General features: G+C 45.4%; 1 protein-coding gene and 1 pseudogene across 1 annotated transcript; both read right to left on the bottom strand.

The window, feature by feature from the left end:
* Positions 1–518: 518 nt before the first annotated feature.
* On the bottom strand, positions 519–2,743 carry LOC125525888 (G-type lectin S-receptor-like serine/threonine-protein kinase At2g19130). The gene has a single exon (XM_048690893.1). It carries the CDS (start codon positions 1,940–1,942, stop codon positions 665–667), a length of 1,278 nt encoding a protein of 425 aa, XP_048546850.1. The 5' UTR covers positions 1,943–2,743; the 3' UTR covers positions 519–664.
* A 715-nt stretch (positions 2,744–3,458) lies between these two features.
* Positions 3,459–20,945, bottom strand: part of LOC125518075 — a 36,354-nt pseudogene continuing 18,867 nt past the window's right edge.

Below are 20,945 nucleotides of genomic sequence, written 5' to 3'. Positions count from 1 at the left end.
ATTGACGATACCTGGAAAATAACGCATGGAAAGTCTACGCTCTGAATCTTGTAGAAGTGCATGCCCTTTAACATGAACATACTAGTTGACAGATTTTTACAAAAATTAGAATGATTCAGGTGACGTATAAACAGAATGCCCAAATGAAGTTTGCTTAGCTCCAGCAGCTTTCTCGAGCAGCTATTAGACAACACATTGATGCATTCTTATTTCTCTATTACGTACAATTCTTTTTTAGAGGTTAATATAGCAGAGAGTAACAAGAGGGCTGGAATACAAAAAACAGAGTACTCTGCTTCCTTTTCCAAAAACAGAGTACTCTGATTCCTTTTCCAAAAACAGAGTACGCGGTCATTCAGATGAAATTCAGAAGAAACATAAGGCAGACGATGATGCACATCTTAACCTTGTAATCAGGTGGATGACATACGTACGTACAAACAAACCTCGAATCCTTCTAAAAAAACATAAATACAAACGAACCTCCAAGCCTAGCAAAAAAGTTCTGCAACAAAGTATAAAGTGAAGACATGTGTGCTTTATTGAAACTACAGGACACACCACATATATATTTCTGTATTCCACTAAACTTCAACAAATAAACAGAAACATAGACTACTGGGCCTTATAACTAATGCCGGCCTATCGAACAAACATGTAGAATTTAGAACAAGTTATCTGGTTCCGCAGAGTATGAGCAATCCTCCATGCCAACATAGTTTTCAAGTGACCTTGGAATAGGTGGGGTTTCGACATCCATGACATTCTCTAGCATGTGAACAACTTGTCCCATCATAGGCCTGTCATCCTCGGCATCTTGAATGCACCAGCATGCAATTCTGCAAGCTCTGCTTAGCTGCTCTCCATCTGCCTGGCCTTCCAATCTACTGTCCACCAGACACATAGCATCTCCTTCATTCACCTTGATTGCCGCAAAAATGGGAAAGTATGTTAACTGTCCTTCCTTAATTTTCTCTGAGTTCCTTCGACCCGATATGATTTCAAGAAGCATCATGCCATAGCTGTAAACATCAGTCTTATGTGTGATCGGTAACCCCGATATCCACTCCGGTGCAAGATATCCAATGGTCCCTTGCATTGTTGTCAAAGCCCCGCAGAAATCTTGACCAAGAAGCTTCGCCATCCCGAAGTCTGCAATCTTGGGGCAGAACTCTGCATCAAGAAGTACATTGTCTGGCTTCATGTCACAGTGTATAATGCATTCTTTGCATTCCTCGTGGAGATAAGCCAAACCTCTTGCAGTTCCAAGTGCTATACGGTACCGGAGATCCCAGGTCAATATGGCCAAACACTTTGAAAACAAATGAGAACTCAAAGAACCATTCTCCATGTACTCATATACCAGCAGCCTTTTCTGCCCTTCAGCACAAAAACCAAATAATCGGACAAGATTGATGTGGCGAATTATGCCAATTGTCTGTACTTCTGCTCGGAATTGCTTTTCCCCATGTCCGATGCATTTCAGCCTTTTGAGTGCCACTAGAGAGAAACCTACCAATGTCCCCTTGTAAACACAACCAAAACCTCCTTCTCCAAGTTTTTCGGAGAAAATTTTCGTTGCCTTCTTTAGTTGCATGTTTGAAAAGATCTTGAGGCTGCTAGTGGAACTCAACGGTAGTTCCTTGGATAGCTTATTTATGCTTCTCCATAGAAGAACAAGGCAAACAAGCATAACGGTTAACATTCCCATCACTGTAATTAGAACAACGATTTTAATCTTTGAATATGACTTTTCTTGCTTGGAATCCAATATTTGTTGCTTGCATTCTGAATTTTCATGCCTGGAATCTTGAGCAGACCACAACACAGTCCCACAACCCCATAGTTTCGCAACAGTAACCGTACCATCAGAATACAACCGTACATAAAAATGCGAATTCTTGGGCAAAAATAAAGAGTCTTCATCTTCATGAATATCCATTCAGCTGGGGAAAGAGCCGGAATATTTGGTCTTAACATAACTTCTGTAATCAAAAGCAGTACTAGAGGTGTGGGAGATAGTGAACCCTCTTTTTAGGTTTGTATTCCTCTCCAGATAAGAATAAATGACACAAGAAACATTATTGGTAGCACTACTACTGATCGTATTAGATCCCAGCCATCCTCCAGGTAGCAATGTATCACTTGGGTAATCAAAGCTATGCCAGAACAGTAATGAACTATTCACTTGGTCTCTTATTACCAGATCTATGTTGTCAAGAAGTACTGCAATTGCAGAAGTAGATACACTCTGTGTACCTTCTGATGACCAGATAATAGCATCATGGCCATAGGTCAGAGAGGTGAGCTGTAAGTTGCCATATGAGAGGCTAAGAACCGAGGTCCGGGGGTCTGAGGTGAGGTCCCATTGAGGAGGAGCCCAAACTAGAAGAGCACTACAAGTTGATGAGTTGACGTACCATATGCCAAATGTAAACTCTGAGCATGGGGGAAATAGGCAGCTGAAACCCAACTCAAAGGCACCATTCTTTGAGAGTAGGGTACAGTTACCATGCAGAGATTGGCCTGGAAGAAGAGTATCTGTCGCATGCCCAAATTTACACCGTGAAGACACGGCAATGATCAAGTAGAGAATTGCTGCTGCAAAGGAAGATGTCTTGCATGCCTTCATTTTGTATGAGATGGATCGCTTACTAATAAAAATGTCTTGCACGCCTTGTTCATTTTGTATGAGGTCGATCTCTTACTAACAAAATGTGGATATTCTGACCGTCCCAATGTATCCTTTACTCAAGACGAAGACAACTAGCATACGGGGTCAAGGATGTGAACTTGCTTTTAAGGCCGTACCAAGACGTGTGGAAATTTTCTTGTGACTGCTGATGTTGATATTAGCCCAACTTGCTCCCAGAACCACAAGTTATTTCCGTGATGAAGCTGGCATTTTTGTAGCCACGAATCTACCCGGAAAGAACAGCAAGTGACAGCAACAGTGACATTAGGACTGAAAAGTACCACTGCAGTCGGTGTCCATACAAAAACACCCAGCAGTATGATGATAATCTTTGCTGAACAATATTCAAGACTTGAATTCAACCGTTGCCAGATGATATTTTAGCAAGCTGGCTATGCGTTGAGCCATTTGAACAAACACCTTTCATTTTTTGACCCAAGCTACACGCGCGGCACCGATTTTTCGTCCAGCCACGCGCAGGCCATGGCATCTCAAACGTCTCTACACGATAGAGATGGCGTCTCATCTTTCATTTCCGATTCCTGAACTTGGACAGGTTGTGGAAGGAAGAAGAAGAAGAAGAAGAAGAAGAAGAAGAAGAACTGCAGAGGGATAAAACAGCGCAGGCCCACGCAGCGGTCGGGCGATCTCAATGATTTGTGTTCTGGGCCACAAGTCAGGTTCGAGGCCGTAACCCAGGAAGGGCCAACACGCCCACCGTTTGACCCAACAGGACGCGATTCTGCTAACCAGGTTTCCTAGCTTGACACGACACACCAAATCTGTTTTACACTTCAACGGTTTGGTTACAACTTACACCTCAAGAACTTCAAATCCTATCGTGCACAAGTTGAGAGTGCTGAGCTTCTGCAACAAATTGACTGATGTTGGCATCATGGTATGACACCAGTTAGTTGGTTGCCGGACAACACCAAACGTGTAAGGTTGGCAAACTTGCTCATGTCGGCCGGTAGCTCGCCGGAGAGCAGGTTGTTTGCCGTCCTGAACACCCGCAGCCCGGTTGCCGATGTTGGTAGGTAGCCGGAGAACTTGTTGTTCCCCACATCAAGCCACTGGATCTTCTCGGGTATCTTGGTTGGTAAAGCCCCGGTGAAACCATTGTTATATTGAAGTTGTTGAGCTTTGATAACGACCATAGCTTCACCGGCAGTTCACCACAGAGCTTGTTTTCATATAGCCTGAGGGCCAATAGCTCCTGTACCACGTTTTTCATGCGAATTAGAAGGAGTGCGATGTTGTTGGAATGAATGATTGTGATGCGACGTTTTAGAAGAAAACAATAGCTCCAATGCCACATGGCTCTGTTTAACCATGAAATGAAAAACACGAGGGGTTAGCGGTTCGAGTTATGACACGCGGGGCCTAGCAGTTACTCGCATGCGGGTGGGACCCACAACATATCCACGCAAGCATGCCCGTGCTCATCAACGTGCCCCGACCCAAGCTTTCTTCCTCTGCTCCGGCAACAAAGCGCGCCGCCGGCGAGTGATGTCTAGCTCGACTTCGGCCTCCCGCCAATCATGGACGCAGTACGGTCCACTGCCGTTGACAAGATGCCCCAATTGCCCGCGCATGGAGCCTCTGAAGCATTTGACTTGTGTGAGTGAAGAAAATGGCAACCGTGGGCGCGAGTTTGTGAAATGCTTGAGCAAGCCACAGCCGGGGCAGGTTAGATCTGTGTTCTTGACCAATCCTACGGTCTAATTTCTCCCGATTTCTTTCTTTTTTCCTCGAATTAGGGTGGTGGATCTAGGATTCATTCGCCGCCGGCCCTCTGTTTTTCAGGTTTTGAAGAAATGTGGGCATTTTGAGTGGCTCGATGACTATGTTGAAAGGTTGAAATTGAAGGGATCAACCCGAACCCAAGAGCTCAATTTTGGGGGGCGGCTTGCCGTGGAACAAGCCCCCAATTTGGCGGACAGAGCGATCCGATGATGCACAGTGCAACTGAAGTGTGAATTAAAGAAAATTGGCAAGCAACTAAAGCATCTGATCGATTTGAAGCAGCAAGCAAATATGATGGCTGGAGCATTTTATGGTTGTGTCATTGCTATGGGTTTATTTTACTTGATGTTCATCAATAGCTAGAATTTGTTAGAGTTTCAGTTAGTGTGTCAGCTAGTTTCAGGGGTGCCCAGTAGTTTGAGATAGACATAGATCATTTGTTAGATGAATTTGAATTTGTGTGAAGCAAAACTTGCTTGAATTATTTCAATGATATTCTCAGGGGCCCTATTCAGTTTTCATGCTCTGTTTCCTCTGTTTTTGTTCTTCAGTTAACAGAGTACACACCCAAATTCAGTTTTTAGTAAAAAACAAAACTGGACTGCCGAATAGATGTTGGGCCGTGAGAAAATGGGCCCTGAGAAAATAACCATGCTCCAGACCAGCCCACCTGCGTAGGGGCACCAGCCCACCTCTAACTTCGGCAAATAAAATGGGGCCCAATAAAATGTTACTTGTTTTTACTTTGGACTTTTTCTTGCACTAAATTTTGTGATGGATCATTTTTTGATGCACTAAAACTAAATGTTAATTTTTTTTATGCATGTCTACGGTTCCATGAACTAAATGAGTTGCATGCTTGCATGAAGTGCCCGAAGTAAATTAGTTTGCATTTCCTAGTTGCATGTCCATAGTGGGTTTGCATGGGGCTCCTAGTTGCATGTCCATGGTTTGGCCAATATTTTGAAGATGGTGTGTGTGGTGATTGGGGTGTAGCAACCCGGGCCCGTAGCAACCCATAGCAATACACGAATAATAAGCAAGAACAACCCATAGAAATGAACAAATAATAGCACGAAACACACAATATATATAGTAGCATAACGATTATATAGAAGCATAACAATTGCAACCCATAGTTCCACGATAGCCTTACAACTCCATGATAGCCTTACAACTTAAAGTACTAATAAAACTTAATAATAGTAGCAGAACGATTACAACTTAAAAAAACTAATACGATAGATCTATAGCAAGCTAGATAGATCGGTGGGCACCAAACGCGGGTTCTTCTTCTCCTCCTCCTCCGGGGCCACCTCGCTCCTCCGGGCGCCGCCCTTCACTCCTCCCCGTTGTTGATGGGGTACGGGAGCGTGTGCATAACGCCATTGTTGGGGAAGATGCCGTTGAAGTCGGTGAAGATATTGTAGGTGGTGAAAGCTATGAACTCACAACCAACCCAATACGCTCGCCCGAGGAGATGGAAAGCATCGAAAGGGTTAGTGAACGTGGCGAGGAGCCCAACACTAGTGCAGAACCGGGCTTTAGCGCTGGTTCGTAAGGGCCTTTAGTGCCGGTTCTGCAACCGGCACTAAAGAGTGGAGACTAAAGCCCCCCCCCTTTACTACCGGTTCGGCATGAACCGGCGCTAATGTGCCACCACGTGACACGAGCCAGGCCCGTGTGCTGGTAGACCATTTGTACCGGTTGGTAGCACAAACCGGTACTAAATGTTTGGGGGGGTTTTGGTTTTAATTTTTATTTTTCCATTAATTTTGTGTTTTTCATTTAATTCTTTTTTGTTTGCTGGTATTTTACGATACTACATGTTGTACACGTTATGCATATATATAAATAGATTTTCTCGTAGAACCGATCATATATATATATATATAATCTAATGTTTCACAACCACCATTAATTATTCACACATACACATGTATATATATACAATTTGTCCTACATGTTGCCTTGGTGCCTTCGGAGCACGATGACAAGTGGTTCATGGGGGCGGTAGCGGGTAATAGTATTCTCCTTTGGGATCTATGACCTGGTCGAGCAAAAATCCCGTTATTTCCTCTTGAAGTGCTCGTATGCGCTCTGTTGGTAGGAGCTGGTCCCGCACCTCTTTGAACTGTTAAGAAGGAGATCAATATGCATGTGCATTAGTTGTGTGACTAGATATCGACAATCATGTAAGATTTGTGAATAGTATTCTGGCAAACGTACCCAGTCCTGTCTATCAGATCTGCTCCTTTCGGACGCTATCATGCGAATGTTCTCGCAAACGTAGTATGCACACACTTCAGTCCCCGGCGTCTGCTTCAGGGCCTTTACGAGAATAAAATTTAATCAGATAATAATTAATCAAGCATGTTAATTAATTAATGGTATTGAAACAATAATTAAAGCGATGGTAGCTAGCTAGCTAGTACTACTTAATTACTTACCTTGGGTCGATACCAAATTAGTTTTTGTCGCCATTTTCCTGGAGTCACCTTGATGTACTTTGCCCAAGCCCTGCCCGCCGGCAGAGAAAATTAATAAAGGGGTTATTAAAAATAGTTCATATCAGGAAATGATGAACTAAATAGGCCGAGACGATATAGTTAATAATGATTGAAATTACCTGTCGACTATCCTTTTCACGATGCTGTAGTCACTATCTTTTTTAAGTAGTGAGTCCAGTACTTCAACTTTTCCTTCGTCAACTTTAATGTCTAACAAGATCCAGCGATACCTGCATGCGCATACATTTGCATGTATAAATTAAGCGGGCATGTGCATAACACTAATCAACTATAACCCTAAACCCTATACACTTATTAACATCTAGCTAGAAAGCAAAAACAGAATTTGTAGTACAAGACGTGTGACTCACTCGAAGTTGTAAGGAAGTAGTATATCTTCATTGCTATTGAGGCGCTTCAAGAACTCTAGCACGTTTTTCTCTACATCTTGTCTACAGTATTCAAATTTCCATGTGTATTCATTAATGGTATTTGGGTCATTGAACCCAATGCCATAGCGTCCATCTTTTTTCATTTCATACATCTTCATCCTGCATAATACCACAGAAAAGAATATATAGTGAGGATATATAATTACAGGTAATTAATGATCAATCAATGAGCACTAGAGCTAGCTTGAGACTTAAATTACAGAAAGAAATCACTTACAGACAATAGCAACTGACGATAGATTTGTCGAGTGCATCTTGATTGAATAACTGAAATAGTTCTGAATACTCAACGGACAGAGCTTTCTTATTGAAGTAATGATCTTCCTGACTTGCACCATGAGGGACTCTCGATTGGAAATCTTGGTAATTTTCATGTACCAATCATGCAATTCATACATTCTGGTTGGGAGGTTCTTGACCTCGTCTGGCTCGACCAAAGGTTGGCCCCGGACATATTTCCCTTTTATTTCCTCCTCTCTAAGCGGAGACATGGGCTCGATATCGAGCAGTTGTCCAATAGTGATCTTGAGCGTTTCAGCCTACATTATATGCTCCTCGGTTATTACCACATCGCCCACCTCGGGAACGTAAACGGTTTGCCCACAATAATATTGGGTGCGCGTACTCTCATGTGTTTTTGGCACAACAAGCGGGGGGATCTATTGCGCCGCCTGTTCTCCCAGCTGGGGAACGGTTTTCCCGCATTTTTTGACAGCTGCTTGTTGGCTCGAGCTCGAGCTCGCTTCTTTCTGTAGTCGTGCTCGATGTGCCTTCCTGATTTGGTTCTCATAGTCTGAGTCAACAGGCTTGGGAGCTGGTTTTCTTACCATATGAATAAAGTGGTCCATAACTTCCTCAGGCACTTTCACCCTTGGCGGCGGTGCCGGTTTCGGTCCAAAATGGGAGTCCACTTCGGCCCTCACTATGGCTGTGTTTTGCTCCTCGGTCATGTCGTAAGGCCTCTGAGGAAGAGGAGCGAGGCTTGAACCATATTTACATCGCTTGTCTCCGCATGTACTTCCTGTACTACCTCGACTCGCACCGCTACACACCATAGCTGCGGCGTGTCTCTTCTGCGATTGCTGAGGTGGCGGAGACGGCTGACGTGGCTGAGTTGGAGCAGGAGGAGTGGCCTGACACTGTGCCGGACTTGAAGAAGGAGGTGTGGCCTGACACGGTGTCGGACTTAAAACGGGAGGAGTGGCCTGACGCTGTGCCGGACTTGAAGCAGGAGTCTGCTCACGCGTTCGTGGACTTGGAGGAGCGGGAGTCTGCTGACACGGTGACGGACTTCAAGGAGGAGTCGGCTCACGCGTTCATGGACTTGCAGGAGCGGGAGTCTGCTGACTCGGTGGCGGACTCTGAGGAGGAGTCGGCAGACGTGGTGTCGGTGGACTTCGAAAGACGATGCAATCCTTTCTCCATAGGATGATACGATGTATGGCCTCTTCCAGTGTGTGCTCGTCGTCACCTCCAGGAATGTCAAGCTGTAACCCCGAATATGGGTCCACCACCTCATCAATCACGACACGAGCATAGCCCGCTGGAATCGGGGTGCAATGGAAGGTTGCTTCGGGGGTAACTGTAAAAGCAACGACGTCCACCACCTTCAGGGATATGTTCTTCATTTTGAAGTGTAGCTCACAGTTTGTGTTCTCTATGATGTCATCCATAGGGTATGTATCCAACAGTGTGTCACCCGGGGCGGAACCAATGCTGCTTCTCGGCATGGATGGGGCGGTGCTATCCAATGCTGGACGATCATCCGCTTGCTGCTACCGCTGCTGAGACCCCCTTTCCTGGCTAAGTGAGTCGATCTGCTGCTGCTGCTGCTGGAATTTGAGTGCCAAGTCCGCGTGCCTTGCTTCTAGGCCTTGAAGGCGTTCTGCGTCCTGCTTCCTCTGCTCCTCCTCCAGCTTCCTCTTCTTCTCCTCCTCCATCTTATTTCTTGCACAGGTCATGTAGTCGTCATTCCATTCCGAAAAGCCTTCATACCAGGGAATAACGCCCTTGCCTCGTGTTCTTCCCAGGTGTTCAGGATTTCCCAGGGCGTGCGTAAGCTCGTCCTTCTCTCTGTTGGGCGTGAACACCCCCTTTCGAGCATCTTCTATTGCGTCAAGTAACTTTTGTTCGGCTCCTTTTAGACTTGCCTTCTTCGAAACCAGGCCTGTCTTCGGGTCCAACGCCCCCCATGCGCATAGAACCAAGTTCTGCACCTGGGGGGCCAGCTCCTAGTAACCGGAGTGACCCCTGCGTCCTCCATCTCTTGCTCAGACTTATCCCACTTAGGCATTGCCACCGCGTAGCCACCTGGCCCCAACCTATGGAACTGCGTCTTTTTTGTGGCATTGGCCTTGTTTTTTATCGACCGTTCCTTAGATAATTCTGATTCCTTGAATTTCACGAAAGCGGGCCAGTGTTCTTTTTGCTTCTCCAGTGTTCCCTTGAATTCCGGAGTCTTCTTTTTTGCAACGAGGTAGTTGCCCATACAGTTTTCTTGTGGGTGTTGAATGCAATTGCCATCTTCTTAAGAGCAGCGTCCTTGACTTTCTGCACATCTGCATCAGTGAAATAATCTGGTAGGGTGAAATGTTCCATCAGAGATTCCCAAAGATTTTGTTTTGCTCTGTCGTCGACCCAAGTATCATCTGGACGTTTAGTTTTTGGCTCTTTCCATTCTTGAATGGAGATCGGGAGTTGGTCCTCCACAAGAACTCCGCACTGACGAGTCCACTTGTTCGCAATGTTCTTAGGCGTGAGGGGTTCGCCATTAGCTTTGATAGAGTCGATGTTGTACTTTACACCCTCCTTCAACTTTTTGCCCGGGCCTCGCTTTGTCCTGCTGTCTGTAGAAGCAGATTTGCTCGATCTGGAGGGCTGAAAGAAGAAAGATCGATTCGTTAATATATATATCTTCAAATAAAAAAAACATGTGATGATCACCAGATGCCTGCTTATATAAATATACCTCGCCGGTAGTCTTTGTTATTTCAAGATCAACATTGTCTGTGTCATCATAAACATTGTCTGCGTCATCATAATCATAATCATAGTTCATGACTTCATCAGCTCGGTCGTCGAGATCGAATATGTTATCATCACCCTCCCCGGTATTGTTCAGATATTGGGAGCCGTCATCTGTTTCATTCAGATCATCTAGCCTGCGAGGGCTGTGTATGATCTCGAACAATTCCTCCTCTCTCTCTCTGCCGGTATTGTCTGCCATAGCTTTTACTTAACTAATACAGAAGAAATATAAAACAATTTAGTATTCAAATTACAATGCATGGATGCAATCAATAAGGAAAAACTGAATCATATAGTACATAATATATATGCATCGTCTCGAATGATATATAATCTCGAGTACATCGTCTCGAATAATATATATAATCTCGAATACATCGTCTCGAATATTATATATCGAATACATCACTGGCTAGGTAGCTAATAAAGATCGAATACTACAGAAGAATCTAGGCCACTCGCGGTTCCTGGGGCACGAGCGGTGGACACCCAAAGAGAAGGAACCATCACAGGATCATATCTCTGGTCATCTGCCCAAAGAACCTGGCAGGTATTGGAGAACCTGACGTCCATAGCAGCCATGTAGCGATGGACGTGCTCGTCCTCCTCCCTGACACGATGACGCACCACCTCCGGCGGGGCCGGCTCCCTCTGCACCGAATGTGGCCCACGCGAACGCCACCAAAGGAGATCAGGGTCGACGACGGGACCCGAGGCTGGGTTCCTCACCAAGCGGCGCGCCCCTCCAGGTAGCACCTCCCAGTGCCAGCCCGGTGGAGCCTAGTCCCGGACATGGGTCAGTCGGACGTTGGGGCGAACGGGTCGACGGCGAGGATGCGGGCCGGGCATCGTCGAGAACAAATACTATATGCCTGCAAAAAGTAACATTTTTTAAATGTGATTGGATTGTGATAACTAAAATTCTATATGCAAATTCTAACAATTTGACATTAATCTAATTCATCTAGCTAAAACTAACTCTAAAATTTCTAACATTTATATATATATATAACTAACATTTCTAATATTTCTATAACTAAAAAATAGAAAAATTGCTAACATTTCTAGAAATATTTCTATAACTAAAAAACAGAAAAATTTATAACATTTCTATATAACTAACATTTCTATATAACTAATATTTCTAATATTTCTATAACTAAAAATAGAAAAATTGCTAACATTTCTATAACAATGTGTGTGTGTGTGTGTGGACATGGCGGCCGGGGCACAGGAGCTCACCGGCGAGGCACGGCGACGGGGGGCGGCGACGGGGACGGAGACGGGCGGTGACGACGGCGATGGGGACGGGGCGGCGACGACGGGGACGGGGACAGGCCGGGCGGGGACGACGGGAGGCCGGGGTGGGGCGTGGCGACGGGGACGATGGGGACGGGGACGCGGACGGCGACGGCGACGGCGAGGCGACGGGGACGACGACGGGGGCGGCGGCGACAGCGACGGGGGCGGCGACGAGGGGCGGCGGCGACGGGGCAGAGGAGAAGAAGCAGAGGGAGAACGAAACTGACGAATTTTTTTGAAGGGTTTTCTTATATAGAACACCCCTTTAGTACCGGTTGGAGCCACCAACCGATACTAAAGGTCTGTTTTGGCCATGCCAAGCGGTGGGAAGCGCCCACCTTTAGTACCGAGTGGTGGCACCAACCGGTACTAAAGACCCCCCTTTAGTACCGGTTGGAGCCACGACCCGGTACTAAAGGGTGTGCGCTGCCAGGCGAGGGGCGCAGAAGTTTAGTCCCACCTCGCTAGTTGAGGAGCGCCAGGACCTGTTTATAAGCCACGGCGCGGGCACTGCATTGAGCTCCTCTCAATAGCAGGCCTTCTGGGCCTACCTCTCCTACTCTGCCTGTGGGCCTACTGGGCTTGCGGGCCTGCATCCTGGCCCAACTACAGGTTGGGTTTCTAGTCTTATGCACGCCGCTGTGGCGCAGTAGGCGGGCTTTTTTATTTTCTTATTTTTTTGTTTTATTTATTTTGAGTTGTTTTTTTGTTGTATTTAGAGTTTCTTTGTGAATATTTTTGCTTTAGGTACAAAAAATTACAAACTTTCTATTAGTGCCGGTAGTTTAGAAATTTGAGTAGTTTAGGTTTTGAATTATTTGAAGTTTGTGTGAATCACTAGTTTGTGAATAACTTAATTTTGAAAATAGATTTTTGAGTGATTCTTTTTTCTTATGCTTAATATTAGTGTGTTTTATCATTATATTCAATTTGGTAATGCTTAAGTTATTTAAAAAATGAAATGCCTTTGTAACGGATGAGTTTTCATCCGAAACCTTGATACTTCGAAAGAGATTGTCAATTTTGTACACGAAGTGCATCCAGTTTTTGCGGTAACCCTATCTACTCTTTTGCACATGCTATGTGGGTGAAATTATGATACCATGCCAACTTTCAACATTTTCTGAGTTCATTTGAAATGCCAGGGTCATTTAGCTGAAAAAAATCAGTAAATGCATGAAAGAATTTGTTTGCACATAAAATTTCTTCGCATTTCAAATGCCAAAACACATAACTACCCTAACTATTACAAAGATTCCCTCCTGGGTGTGAAACACATAAGAAAGTGATGATAGTGAAGCCGATCACGTCCCAGATCTTTGGGTGTGAAACTTTTACTTCGTGTGTGTCCCTTTGCGCCGTAGCCATGGAAAATCTTCATCATTTAACTGGATGCTCGGGTCAATAAAGTTCATACAAGACTTAAATGCAACAAACATATAACTCTCTAACTAAAGCATTTAAATGCAACAACAAATGCGATCAAGATCGCAACTAAGGTAACAATAGATCCAACAGCATAACGATACCAAGCCTCACTATCAATGGCATATTTTCTAATCTTTCTAATCTTCGAGCGCATTTTCTCCATCTTGATCTTGTGATCATCGACGACATCGGCAATATGCAACTCCAATTCCATCTTCTCCCCCTCAATTCTTTTCAATTTTTCTTTCAAATACTCGTTTTCTCTTTCAACTAAATTTAACCTCTCGACAATAGGGTCGGTTGGAATTTCCGGTTCACAAACCTCCTAGACAAAAATATCTATGTTAACTTGATGGCCATAATTTGTCATAAACACGAAATGAAACAACTAGTTTTAAAAGAGAATATACCACATCCGAATCATAACAAGGACGAGGGCCGACGGGGACGGATATCAAAACCATGGCACTATGTATAACAAACAACGTATGGGTAAGATAATTATACGAGTAACTATATATCCAAATCACACAAACATCAATTTGGTAATGTAAAACATTCATGAACAAGAGGCTCACCACAAGGTGCTGCCGGCGATGGAACAGTGCGGGCGATCGACTGTGGTTATGACGGAGATTTAGAAGGCACTAAGTAAACCACACCTACATATGCAAACTAAGTGTTATTTTTGACCTCAAATTGCATATAAATTAAATACTAGCACATATATTTCCTCCCAAATTACTAACTCATAAATTAATCACTATACAAAGCATTGCAAGAGGTAATCTAGCAATGAGAGATGAAAGGACAAATTTGCTAACCTTTGTGATCATTTGAATGGATGGGGGCCTTCAAATCTTGACAAATTTTGGGCAAAATGTGTGATGAGCTCGAGAGGAAGAGGGGGAGAACAGAGAGGAGAGGGGAAAGGGGAAGAACAGAGCGAGCGCGGGTGGATGAAGGGTTTATGTAGGACAACCTTTAGCACCGGTTCGTGCCACGAACCGGTACTAAAGGTGCTGGAGGGGCCCCGGACTGATAACATCCAGCCACCACTCACTTTAGTACCGGTCCGTGGCACGAACTGGTGCTAAAGGTTGGCCACGACCCGGTACTAATGAGAGCGGCTGGCTAGCCGTTGGAACCGGCACTAATGAACACATTAGTGCCGGCTCAAAAGCAAACCGGCACTAATGTGCTTGACATTTGACCCTTTTCTACTAGTGCAACCACAACGCTGTTGTGGTTGACCTCCTCAAGATGGTACATCCGAGGAGAGCCGCGAGGGAGGTGGCGGAAGCCGGCCGCAAGGAAGAACTCCGTTAACTCCCTTGCGCCCCTCCACCTCGAGATCACCCAAACCCTAAGGGTTCTCTCTACATACACTCCGGCCGGGTAGAGCCTTTCCGGCACGGTTGGGGGGAAGCGGTAGGTGGGGGCGTTGTACTGCATGGTGGTGGGGTGGCTCGAGGGCTCGATCGGGTTTGATGGAGAAGAAGGAAGAAGGAGGGCAGAGGAGGCAGAGGATGGGGTGTGGATGAGGAGGGAGAGGAAGGACGATAGTGCCCGGCTTAAATAGCCCAAGTGCGACGTGGTTTCACCCCGTAGAATTAATGGGCGGGCGGTGTTTGGTGGCGCCCCATGAAAATGTGTACACGAGCGTGGGAAACGGGCTGCGATCCTTCTGTGCCACCGGTCGCGGGTCAAGGGGGACGGGCTCACGCACGCGTCTGTGCCATCGTGGGTCAAGAGGACACGCCTGCCCCAGGTTCTCTGTGTGTGCCGCCCGTGCATTCATGCCGCAGCCCATTAATTTGCCCATCTTGCTAGGGCCTGGCTAGAGGGCAACGTTCGATCGATGGGAGACGTGACAATAATGGAAGCCTTCATTTGCCCATCTTGTAAAGGGCAGCACGCTGTTTGAACTGCATCGATACCCACATCGATACCCCATGCCAGTATTGTGTCCTCAAAGAGGAGCATGCCATGTACAGCATGCCATGTAGCGTTGGCTTTTTGGTTGTCTTCATCGGGCTGCTGCATTGTGGCCGGGTGCATGCTTTGATGCGACGCTACATCGGTTCTAATGGTAGGCATGCGACAACTTACTGCGTCAATAGGGGTGGCGGAGCAGGGCTACGTCGAGGGCATGCATGCAACGCACGGGCGCAGTTCTGCGGGTGGGCATGCATGCTGCAGGTAGGCACGGGCACACATGCAACGATGGAAAGGGCACTGTGTAGGCTTGGTCCATGCACCGCGTCAACTCTTGCCGTTGGATTCAGATGAACGATCATGATGCCCCAATGAGAGAGGCTGATCCAAACCCCACCGATTCAACCAATCAGTGTGTCTCATGCGGATCGATGCACACTGATTCAACCAATCAGTGCGTCTCATGCGGATCGATGCACACTGTAGCTAACCCTAGCGCCTGATCTCAAACGTCCACGCACAACGATCGATGACCCGGTAGTGTGCGGGGTTTTGAGGTCTTTTGAGAGGGTTTTTGAGGGATTTTGAGAGGTTCTGAGGGGTTTTGACTGATTAGGGTTGAGCATAACTAATTCAAAAAAATCAAAAATATATAAAACTTGCGCACATAGTCTTATTATGTCATATAGTAACGAGAAAAAAAATATAAATATGGTTTACATACATTTTTACGAAAAATCCTTCACAAAATTGTCATTCCTCGAACAATGTAGTATGGAGTTCAAGGGAGAGAGTAGTGGGCACCCGAGAGTAGGTGGGGTTTTGAAAATTAAAAGTGTGAAAACCTTACCAAAACTTCATTTTGGATTGACTAAGAAAGATCTTAACTTACTTTTCTCATTTTCATGTTTTAAACTTGTTTATATATAATTTTCTATTAAGCCTTGTTTTTTCAAAAAGAAAAGAAAATAATAGAAAATTAATTCAATAAATAGCGAGACTTTAGATTTACACTATATAGGTAGAATAGATGTGTAGAAAAATTATTTGGCTGGTTTAGACAAGGTGCCAAAAAACTTGCTTAAATATGAGGCCGTTAACCCTACCTTTGGAGGTCATTTGAGACACACTTTTCATGACTATGAGTTCAACTTACCAAAAGGGCTCGGAATGGTCAGCAAGCAAACATATTTCAGTTGAGGTACTTTAGATAACATTAAATCATCAATTCCCCATCTCTAATTCAAATTTGAGCCCAAATTTGAATTTTATTTGGCTGGTTTAGACAAGGTACCAACAAACAAGTTCGAATAGAAACACGGGGATACATAATGACTACCAGTATGCACCAAGTTACAAATATTATTACATGCCCCAAGTTTTCAAACTGTTCTCTGTTTCTACCTCTTCCTACCACGTCGTGTGCCCTTCTTCGCCTGAACACTTCTTGTTTTTGGTTCTACTACACACACAAGTTCACTGATCATCTTGGTTTTCTTCACTGGTCTTTTCAACACCTCGCCAACACCCTCGTGATCAGCGTCTTCAGTCTCAATGTTGACAGCAGTTTCAGTTTCTTCGGTGTGTACCTCAACATGGGTTTCTTCAGTCTGAACCTCGACACGCTCAGGTTCAGTTTCAACCTCGAGAGCAGTTTCTTCAGTCTGAATGTTGACTGCAAATTCAGTTTCTTCGGTGTGCACCTCCACACCAGTTTCTTTAGTCTGAATGTTGACTGCAGCAGGATTTTCTTCAGGCTGCTCAGGCTCAGACACACTTCTCTTCTTTCTACTGCCATTGACTCTTGCTTTTTTTGTTGGCCAACACTGTTCAACAACAAGGGGCTGACTTGCTTGCTTCCTCCTGGCCAATGGGAAAATGTTATAGATATAGTAATTGGAAAAAAGGACCAAATCAAAACACAGACAAATAAACAAGAACATACTTTGGCTTATCAGGAGTGTAACGGCATTTGACAGATCCCACTGTGTGCCCAAGTTCCTGGCACAACTTGCATCTGTTTTTGTTACCTTTTTGACTTTCCATCTTTCTTTCCCTTCTTACTACTGCCACCTTTCTCAAACCATGCCTTGAATCTACTCTGTTTAGGCCTGCCAGCCTTTCTTTTCGTCAAGGAGGACACATGGAAAATTCAATGTCCACTTCAGGCCACTGAGACTGATCTGTAAGTGCTGGAATTGGAGTAGCATATGTAGCTTTGAATCTTGCTACCAAATAATATTCATGCAAATATGGGTGCATGTTTATCTTCGGTTGGGATGCTAAGAAAAGAATGACATGCTCACATGGTTTACCAGTGTGTTGCCACTCGAGGCAAGTGCAATCATGCAATTCAGCGTTAACAACATGTCTCCTTCCAGTTTTGTTATCTCTAACTTCAGCACCCCAAGGTGAAGAATTTTCAACAAACAAATGTGAAAGACATCTGGTCCTATTGACCACCTGTTGTACCACTGCTGGAAGCTTGTCACCTTGCAGACAATCACCTATCCTTATTCTCAATTCCCACAACCGCATGAGCATGATCCTGATTTGGTCAACCATGTCATGCATAGGCAAATCTTTTAACTCCTTCACCTTGTTGTTGAAACTCTGCCAAATTGTTGTTGATGTGGTCACACTTGATGGCAGTGTTGAATGCTGACCTGTAACAAAACAAAGAATGGTAGGTGTTCAGCCATGGACCAAACTCATCACATGCTGCCATTATCTTATCAAGATGATATTTTTGTATCTCTCTAGTGTAAAATCTTGCTGCTGGCCACATGCGCCCAAATTCTTCTCCTCTATTTTTTTTGATCAAATTCACCCACAAATGACCGAAGCACTCCCTCTGCTCAGCATGTGGGAAAACAATTTTCACTGAATTTTCAAGCCCCTTACATGCATCTGTGTGTATAGCCAAAGGTGACACTGGCCCTAGGCATCTTTTCAACTGGATCATGAACCATGTCCATGAAGCCTCTGTTTCTGACTGAAACAAGCCAACAGCAATAGGAAACATCCAGTTCTGTCCATCTAGAGCATTGCATGCTGCCAACTGACCATTCCACATGCCTGTCAAAAATGATGAGTCTATGCTCAAATATGGACAGCACCCTGCTTTGAACCCATCAATGCAAGGCTTCAAAGCCATAAAAAACTTGGAGAACTTGACTTCACCTTCGGTTGATACCTCTGTATCTATCTCCACAACACTGGCAGGTGACCTCTATTCCACCTCTGCTTTGAAGTTGTAAAGCATCCTAAATGTATTTGCCCAATCACCATATAAATTTTTCATTGCCCTTTGTTTTTCCTTCCACACTGTGGTATATTTCAGTTTAATGGGGTACATCTTTTCCAAGTCTACTTTGAGTTTCTTGGCAGTAGTGTTTGGTGTTTTGGCTAAAATTGGGGTGATCTTTTCTACAACCGAAAGTTGTGATGTCATGGTTGATACTCTCTGTGAACTTGTAATACAAGTATGTTGATTGGGGATTTGGTTAACCCTGATAGTACTTCCATTAGGTTGCAGTCTAGAAGATATGTACCACTTGCAAGGCTTCACACTACCACCAAATCCTTTGCACCCGCATAAAACTTCTTTCTATCAGTGCAAATAGTCTTGGCATCAAACTCATGTTTCACTGCATAAGTCTTGAAACACATCCTAAACTTCTTCATGCTTGGGAACAACTTGCCTACTTCAATGACAGGGTTTTCTTTGTCATACACATGCGCCAGCTCATCATCATATGCATCATCTACTTCATTTGCAGCTTGTTCCATCAACTGTCCATCTACTTCTTCATTAGCATTATCAGGGAAACTAGATTCGCCCCTCTCCTACTTATCTCTGTCATCGACTGGAATGCCAAAAAGTTTGGCCATCTCAATGTCAGGCATTGGTGCAATGACCAAATCAGTAGGCTCATCTAATTCAACTACATTCCAATCAACAGTTGTTGTAGTTTCAGTTTCAGTTCCAGTCACCTGTCCCTCTTCGGCTATTACTGTAAGTTCAGTACACATGGAAATCAATGGCCTCTGTGTAGCCCAATCATCATCTACCATCTGCGCAGCCAATTGTGATGGCACATATCCAACCTTCGAAAAAATGTTCAGATCAACGAATTCAGCAAAAAAATTAGCCCGTTTGCTTGTCCAGCCGTTTTGCCGACCGATTTCTTCAACAATCTGTTCACCATCTTCTATTCTCACATACTCTCCTTTCCAATCATCAAACCGCAACAGTGATACTTCTTGCTCTGGACCCCAAACAATATTCTCCCCAATTTTTTCCACCCATTTCTTCACTGCCGTCTCTCCCATGTTCCGTAGAACATGTGGATCAATCTCTGTAGACTCAACCTCCCATTTAACAATTGTGTCTCTCTCAATGTTCTGTATGCTACCATCAACTAATTTTGCCTTCGATGGAAAGAAATTGACAGTCGATTCGAAGGTCCGAGCGGCAGCATCCCCTCTGTCAGTGGCGGACGGTGTGAGCCCCTGAGAAAGAGCAGACGATGCCCTAATTGCATGCAAAATTGGATCGGAGAGAGGCGCATTACCTATTCGAAGTTGAATCTGGCGGCTCCATCTCAGTATGCCCACGGGCTCCCCTCACAACCTATCGATTCAACAAGCGAAAAAAGAGGAAACAAGCTGAGATCTACGGGCCCGAGAGAGGAACGGGAGGGCGACTAGGGTTCGAATTCACTCACCATTTTCTGAGGACGAAGGCTCCACCGCCGTTGAGAACGAGGGCTCCGCCGCCGCCACCGAGAACGCAAGATCCGCCGCCACCGGAGAAGAAGGGGGGCAGAGTGGCGGGCCCAACATGGTCGGGCGGCAGGGCACGGTCAGCTGTTTTGAGGAACAATTAAGTTGGACCCACATGTCCTAACAAAAATGGGGGGGGGGCTTGGTTGACGACCAATTTAACCACATTTAACACCCCATGTGGCCCTGGGCTATTTACACGCTCAAATGTGTCGCATCACAACCATTTATTTCAACAACGTCGCACTCCTTTCCAATTCACATCAAAAACGTCGCACAGGAGCTATTGGCCCATAGCCTGATGTCCCTGAGATTGGGGAGCATCGCTATGCTTGCTGGAATGGTGCCGGTGAGCTCGTTGATGTACAGAAACAGTAAGCTCAGGTACTTGAGGCCACTGAAGTCTTCCGGTACTTCTCCCGTCCCGTGAGCTGGTTCGATGACACATCAAGCTCTATCAAATTCACCGACGTGATTTTGCGTGGCAGTTCACCGGTGGGTCCATTGTTGTACAGGTACACGTACTCGAGCTTTTTGTGTTGCCACACCAATGCTGGGATCTGGCCGGTGAGGTTATTATTATTCACCGCGATCAGCTGGAGGTTCGCTAAGCTCGAGTAGGCCTTCGGGATCTGGCCGGTCATGCTCATATTGGACATCCAGATGTAGTACAGGTTGGTCAGCTTGGCGAACTCCATCGGCGCAGGCGCGAACTGGTTCGAGACAAGCGTGAGCTGCTCGAGCCCAGCAAGCTTGCTTATCTCGGCCGCTGGGTACGCTCCGGTGAACTGGTTGGTGTCAAGAAGCAGCAACCTCAGCGCCGGAAGCCCGGCCACCGCGGCCGGCACGGTGCCACCGAAGAAATTTGTCGACAGGTTGAGGTGCTCCATGGCCGGTGACAGGCGGCAGATGTCATCCGGAAGTACCCCGTGGAAGGCGTTGTTGGAGAGGTCGAGGAAGCGGAGCTGAGAGCATTCGTAGAGCGAGGCGCCGGGAAACTCGCCGGTGAGGTTGTTGTATGAGAGGTCGAGGTGGCTAAGGCTCGGCAGGTTGCACAGC

This window comes from Triticum urartu, chromosome 7 (assembly GCF_003073215.2).
Source record: "Triticum urartu cultivar G1812 chromosome 7, Tu2.1, whole genome shotgun sequence".
In the NCBI taxonomy this organism is placed as follows: Eukaryota; Viridiplantae; Streptophyta; class Magnoliopsida; order Poales; family Poaceae; genus Triticum; species Triticum urartu.
The sequence above is the reverse complement of the archived record's forward strand: the minus strand, read 5'-3'. Positions and strand labels throughout refer to the sequence as shown.

Bases quoted from the DNA above. Each gene is read 5' to 3' on its own strand.
- LOC125525888 (XM_048690893.1), bottom strand. From the start codon at position 1,942: ATGGATATTCATGAAGATGAAGACTCTTTATTTTTGCCCAAGAATTCG.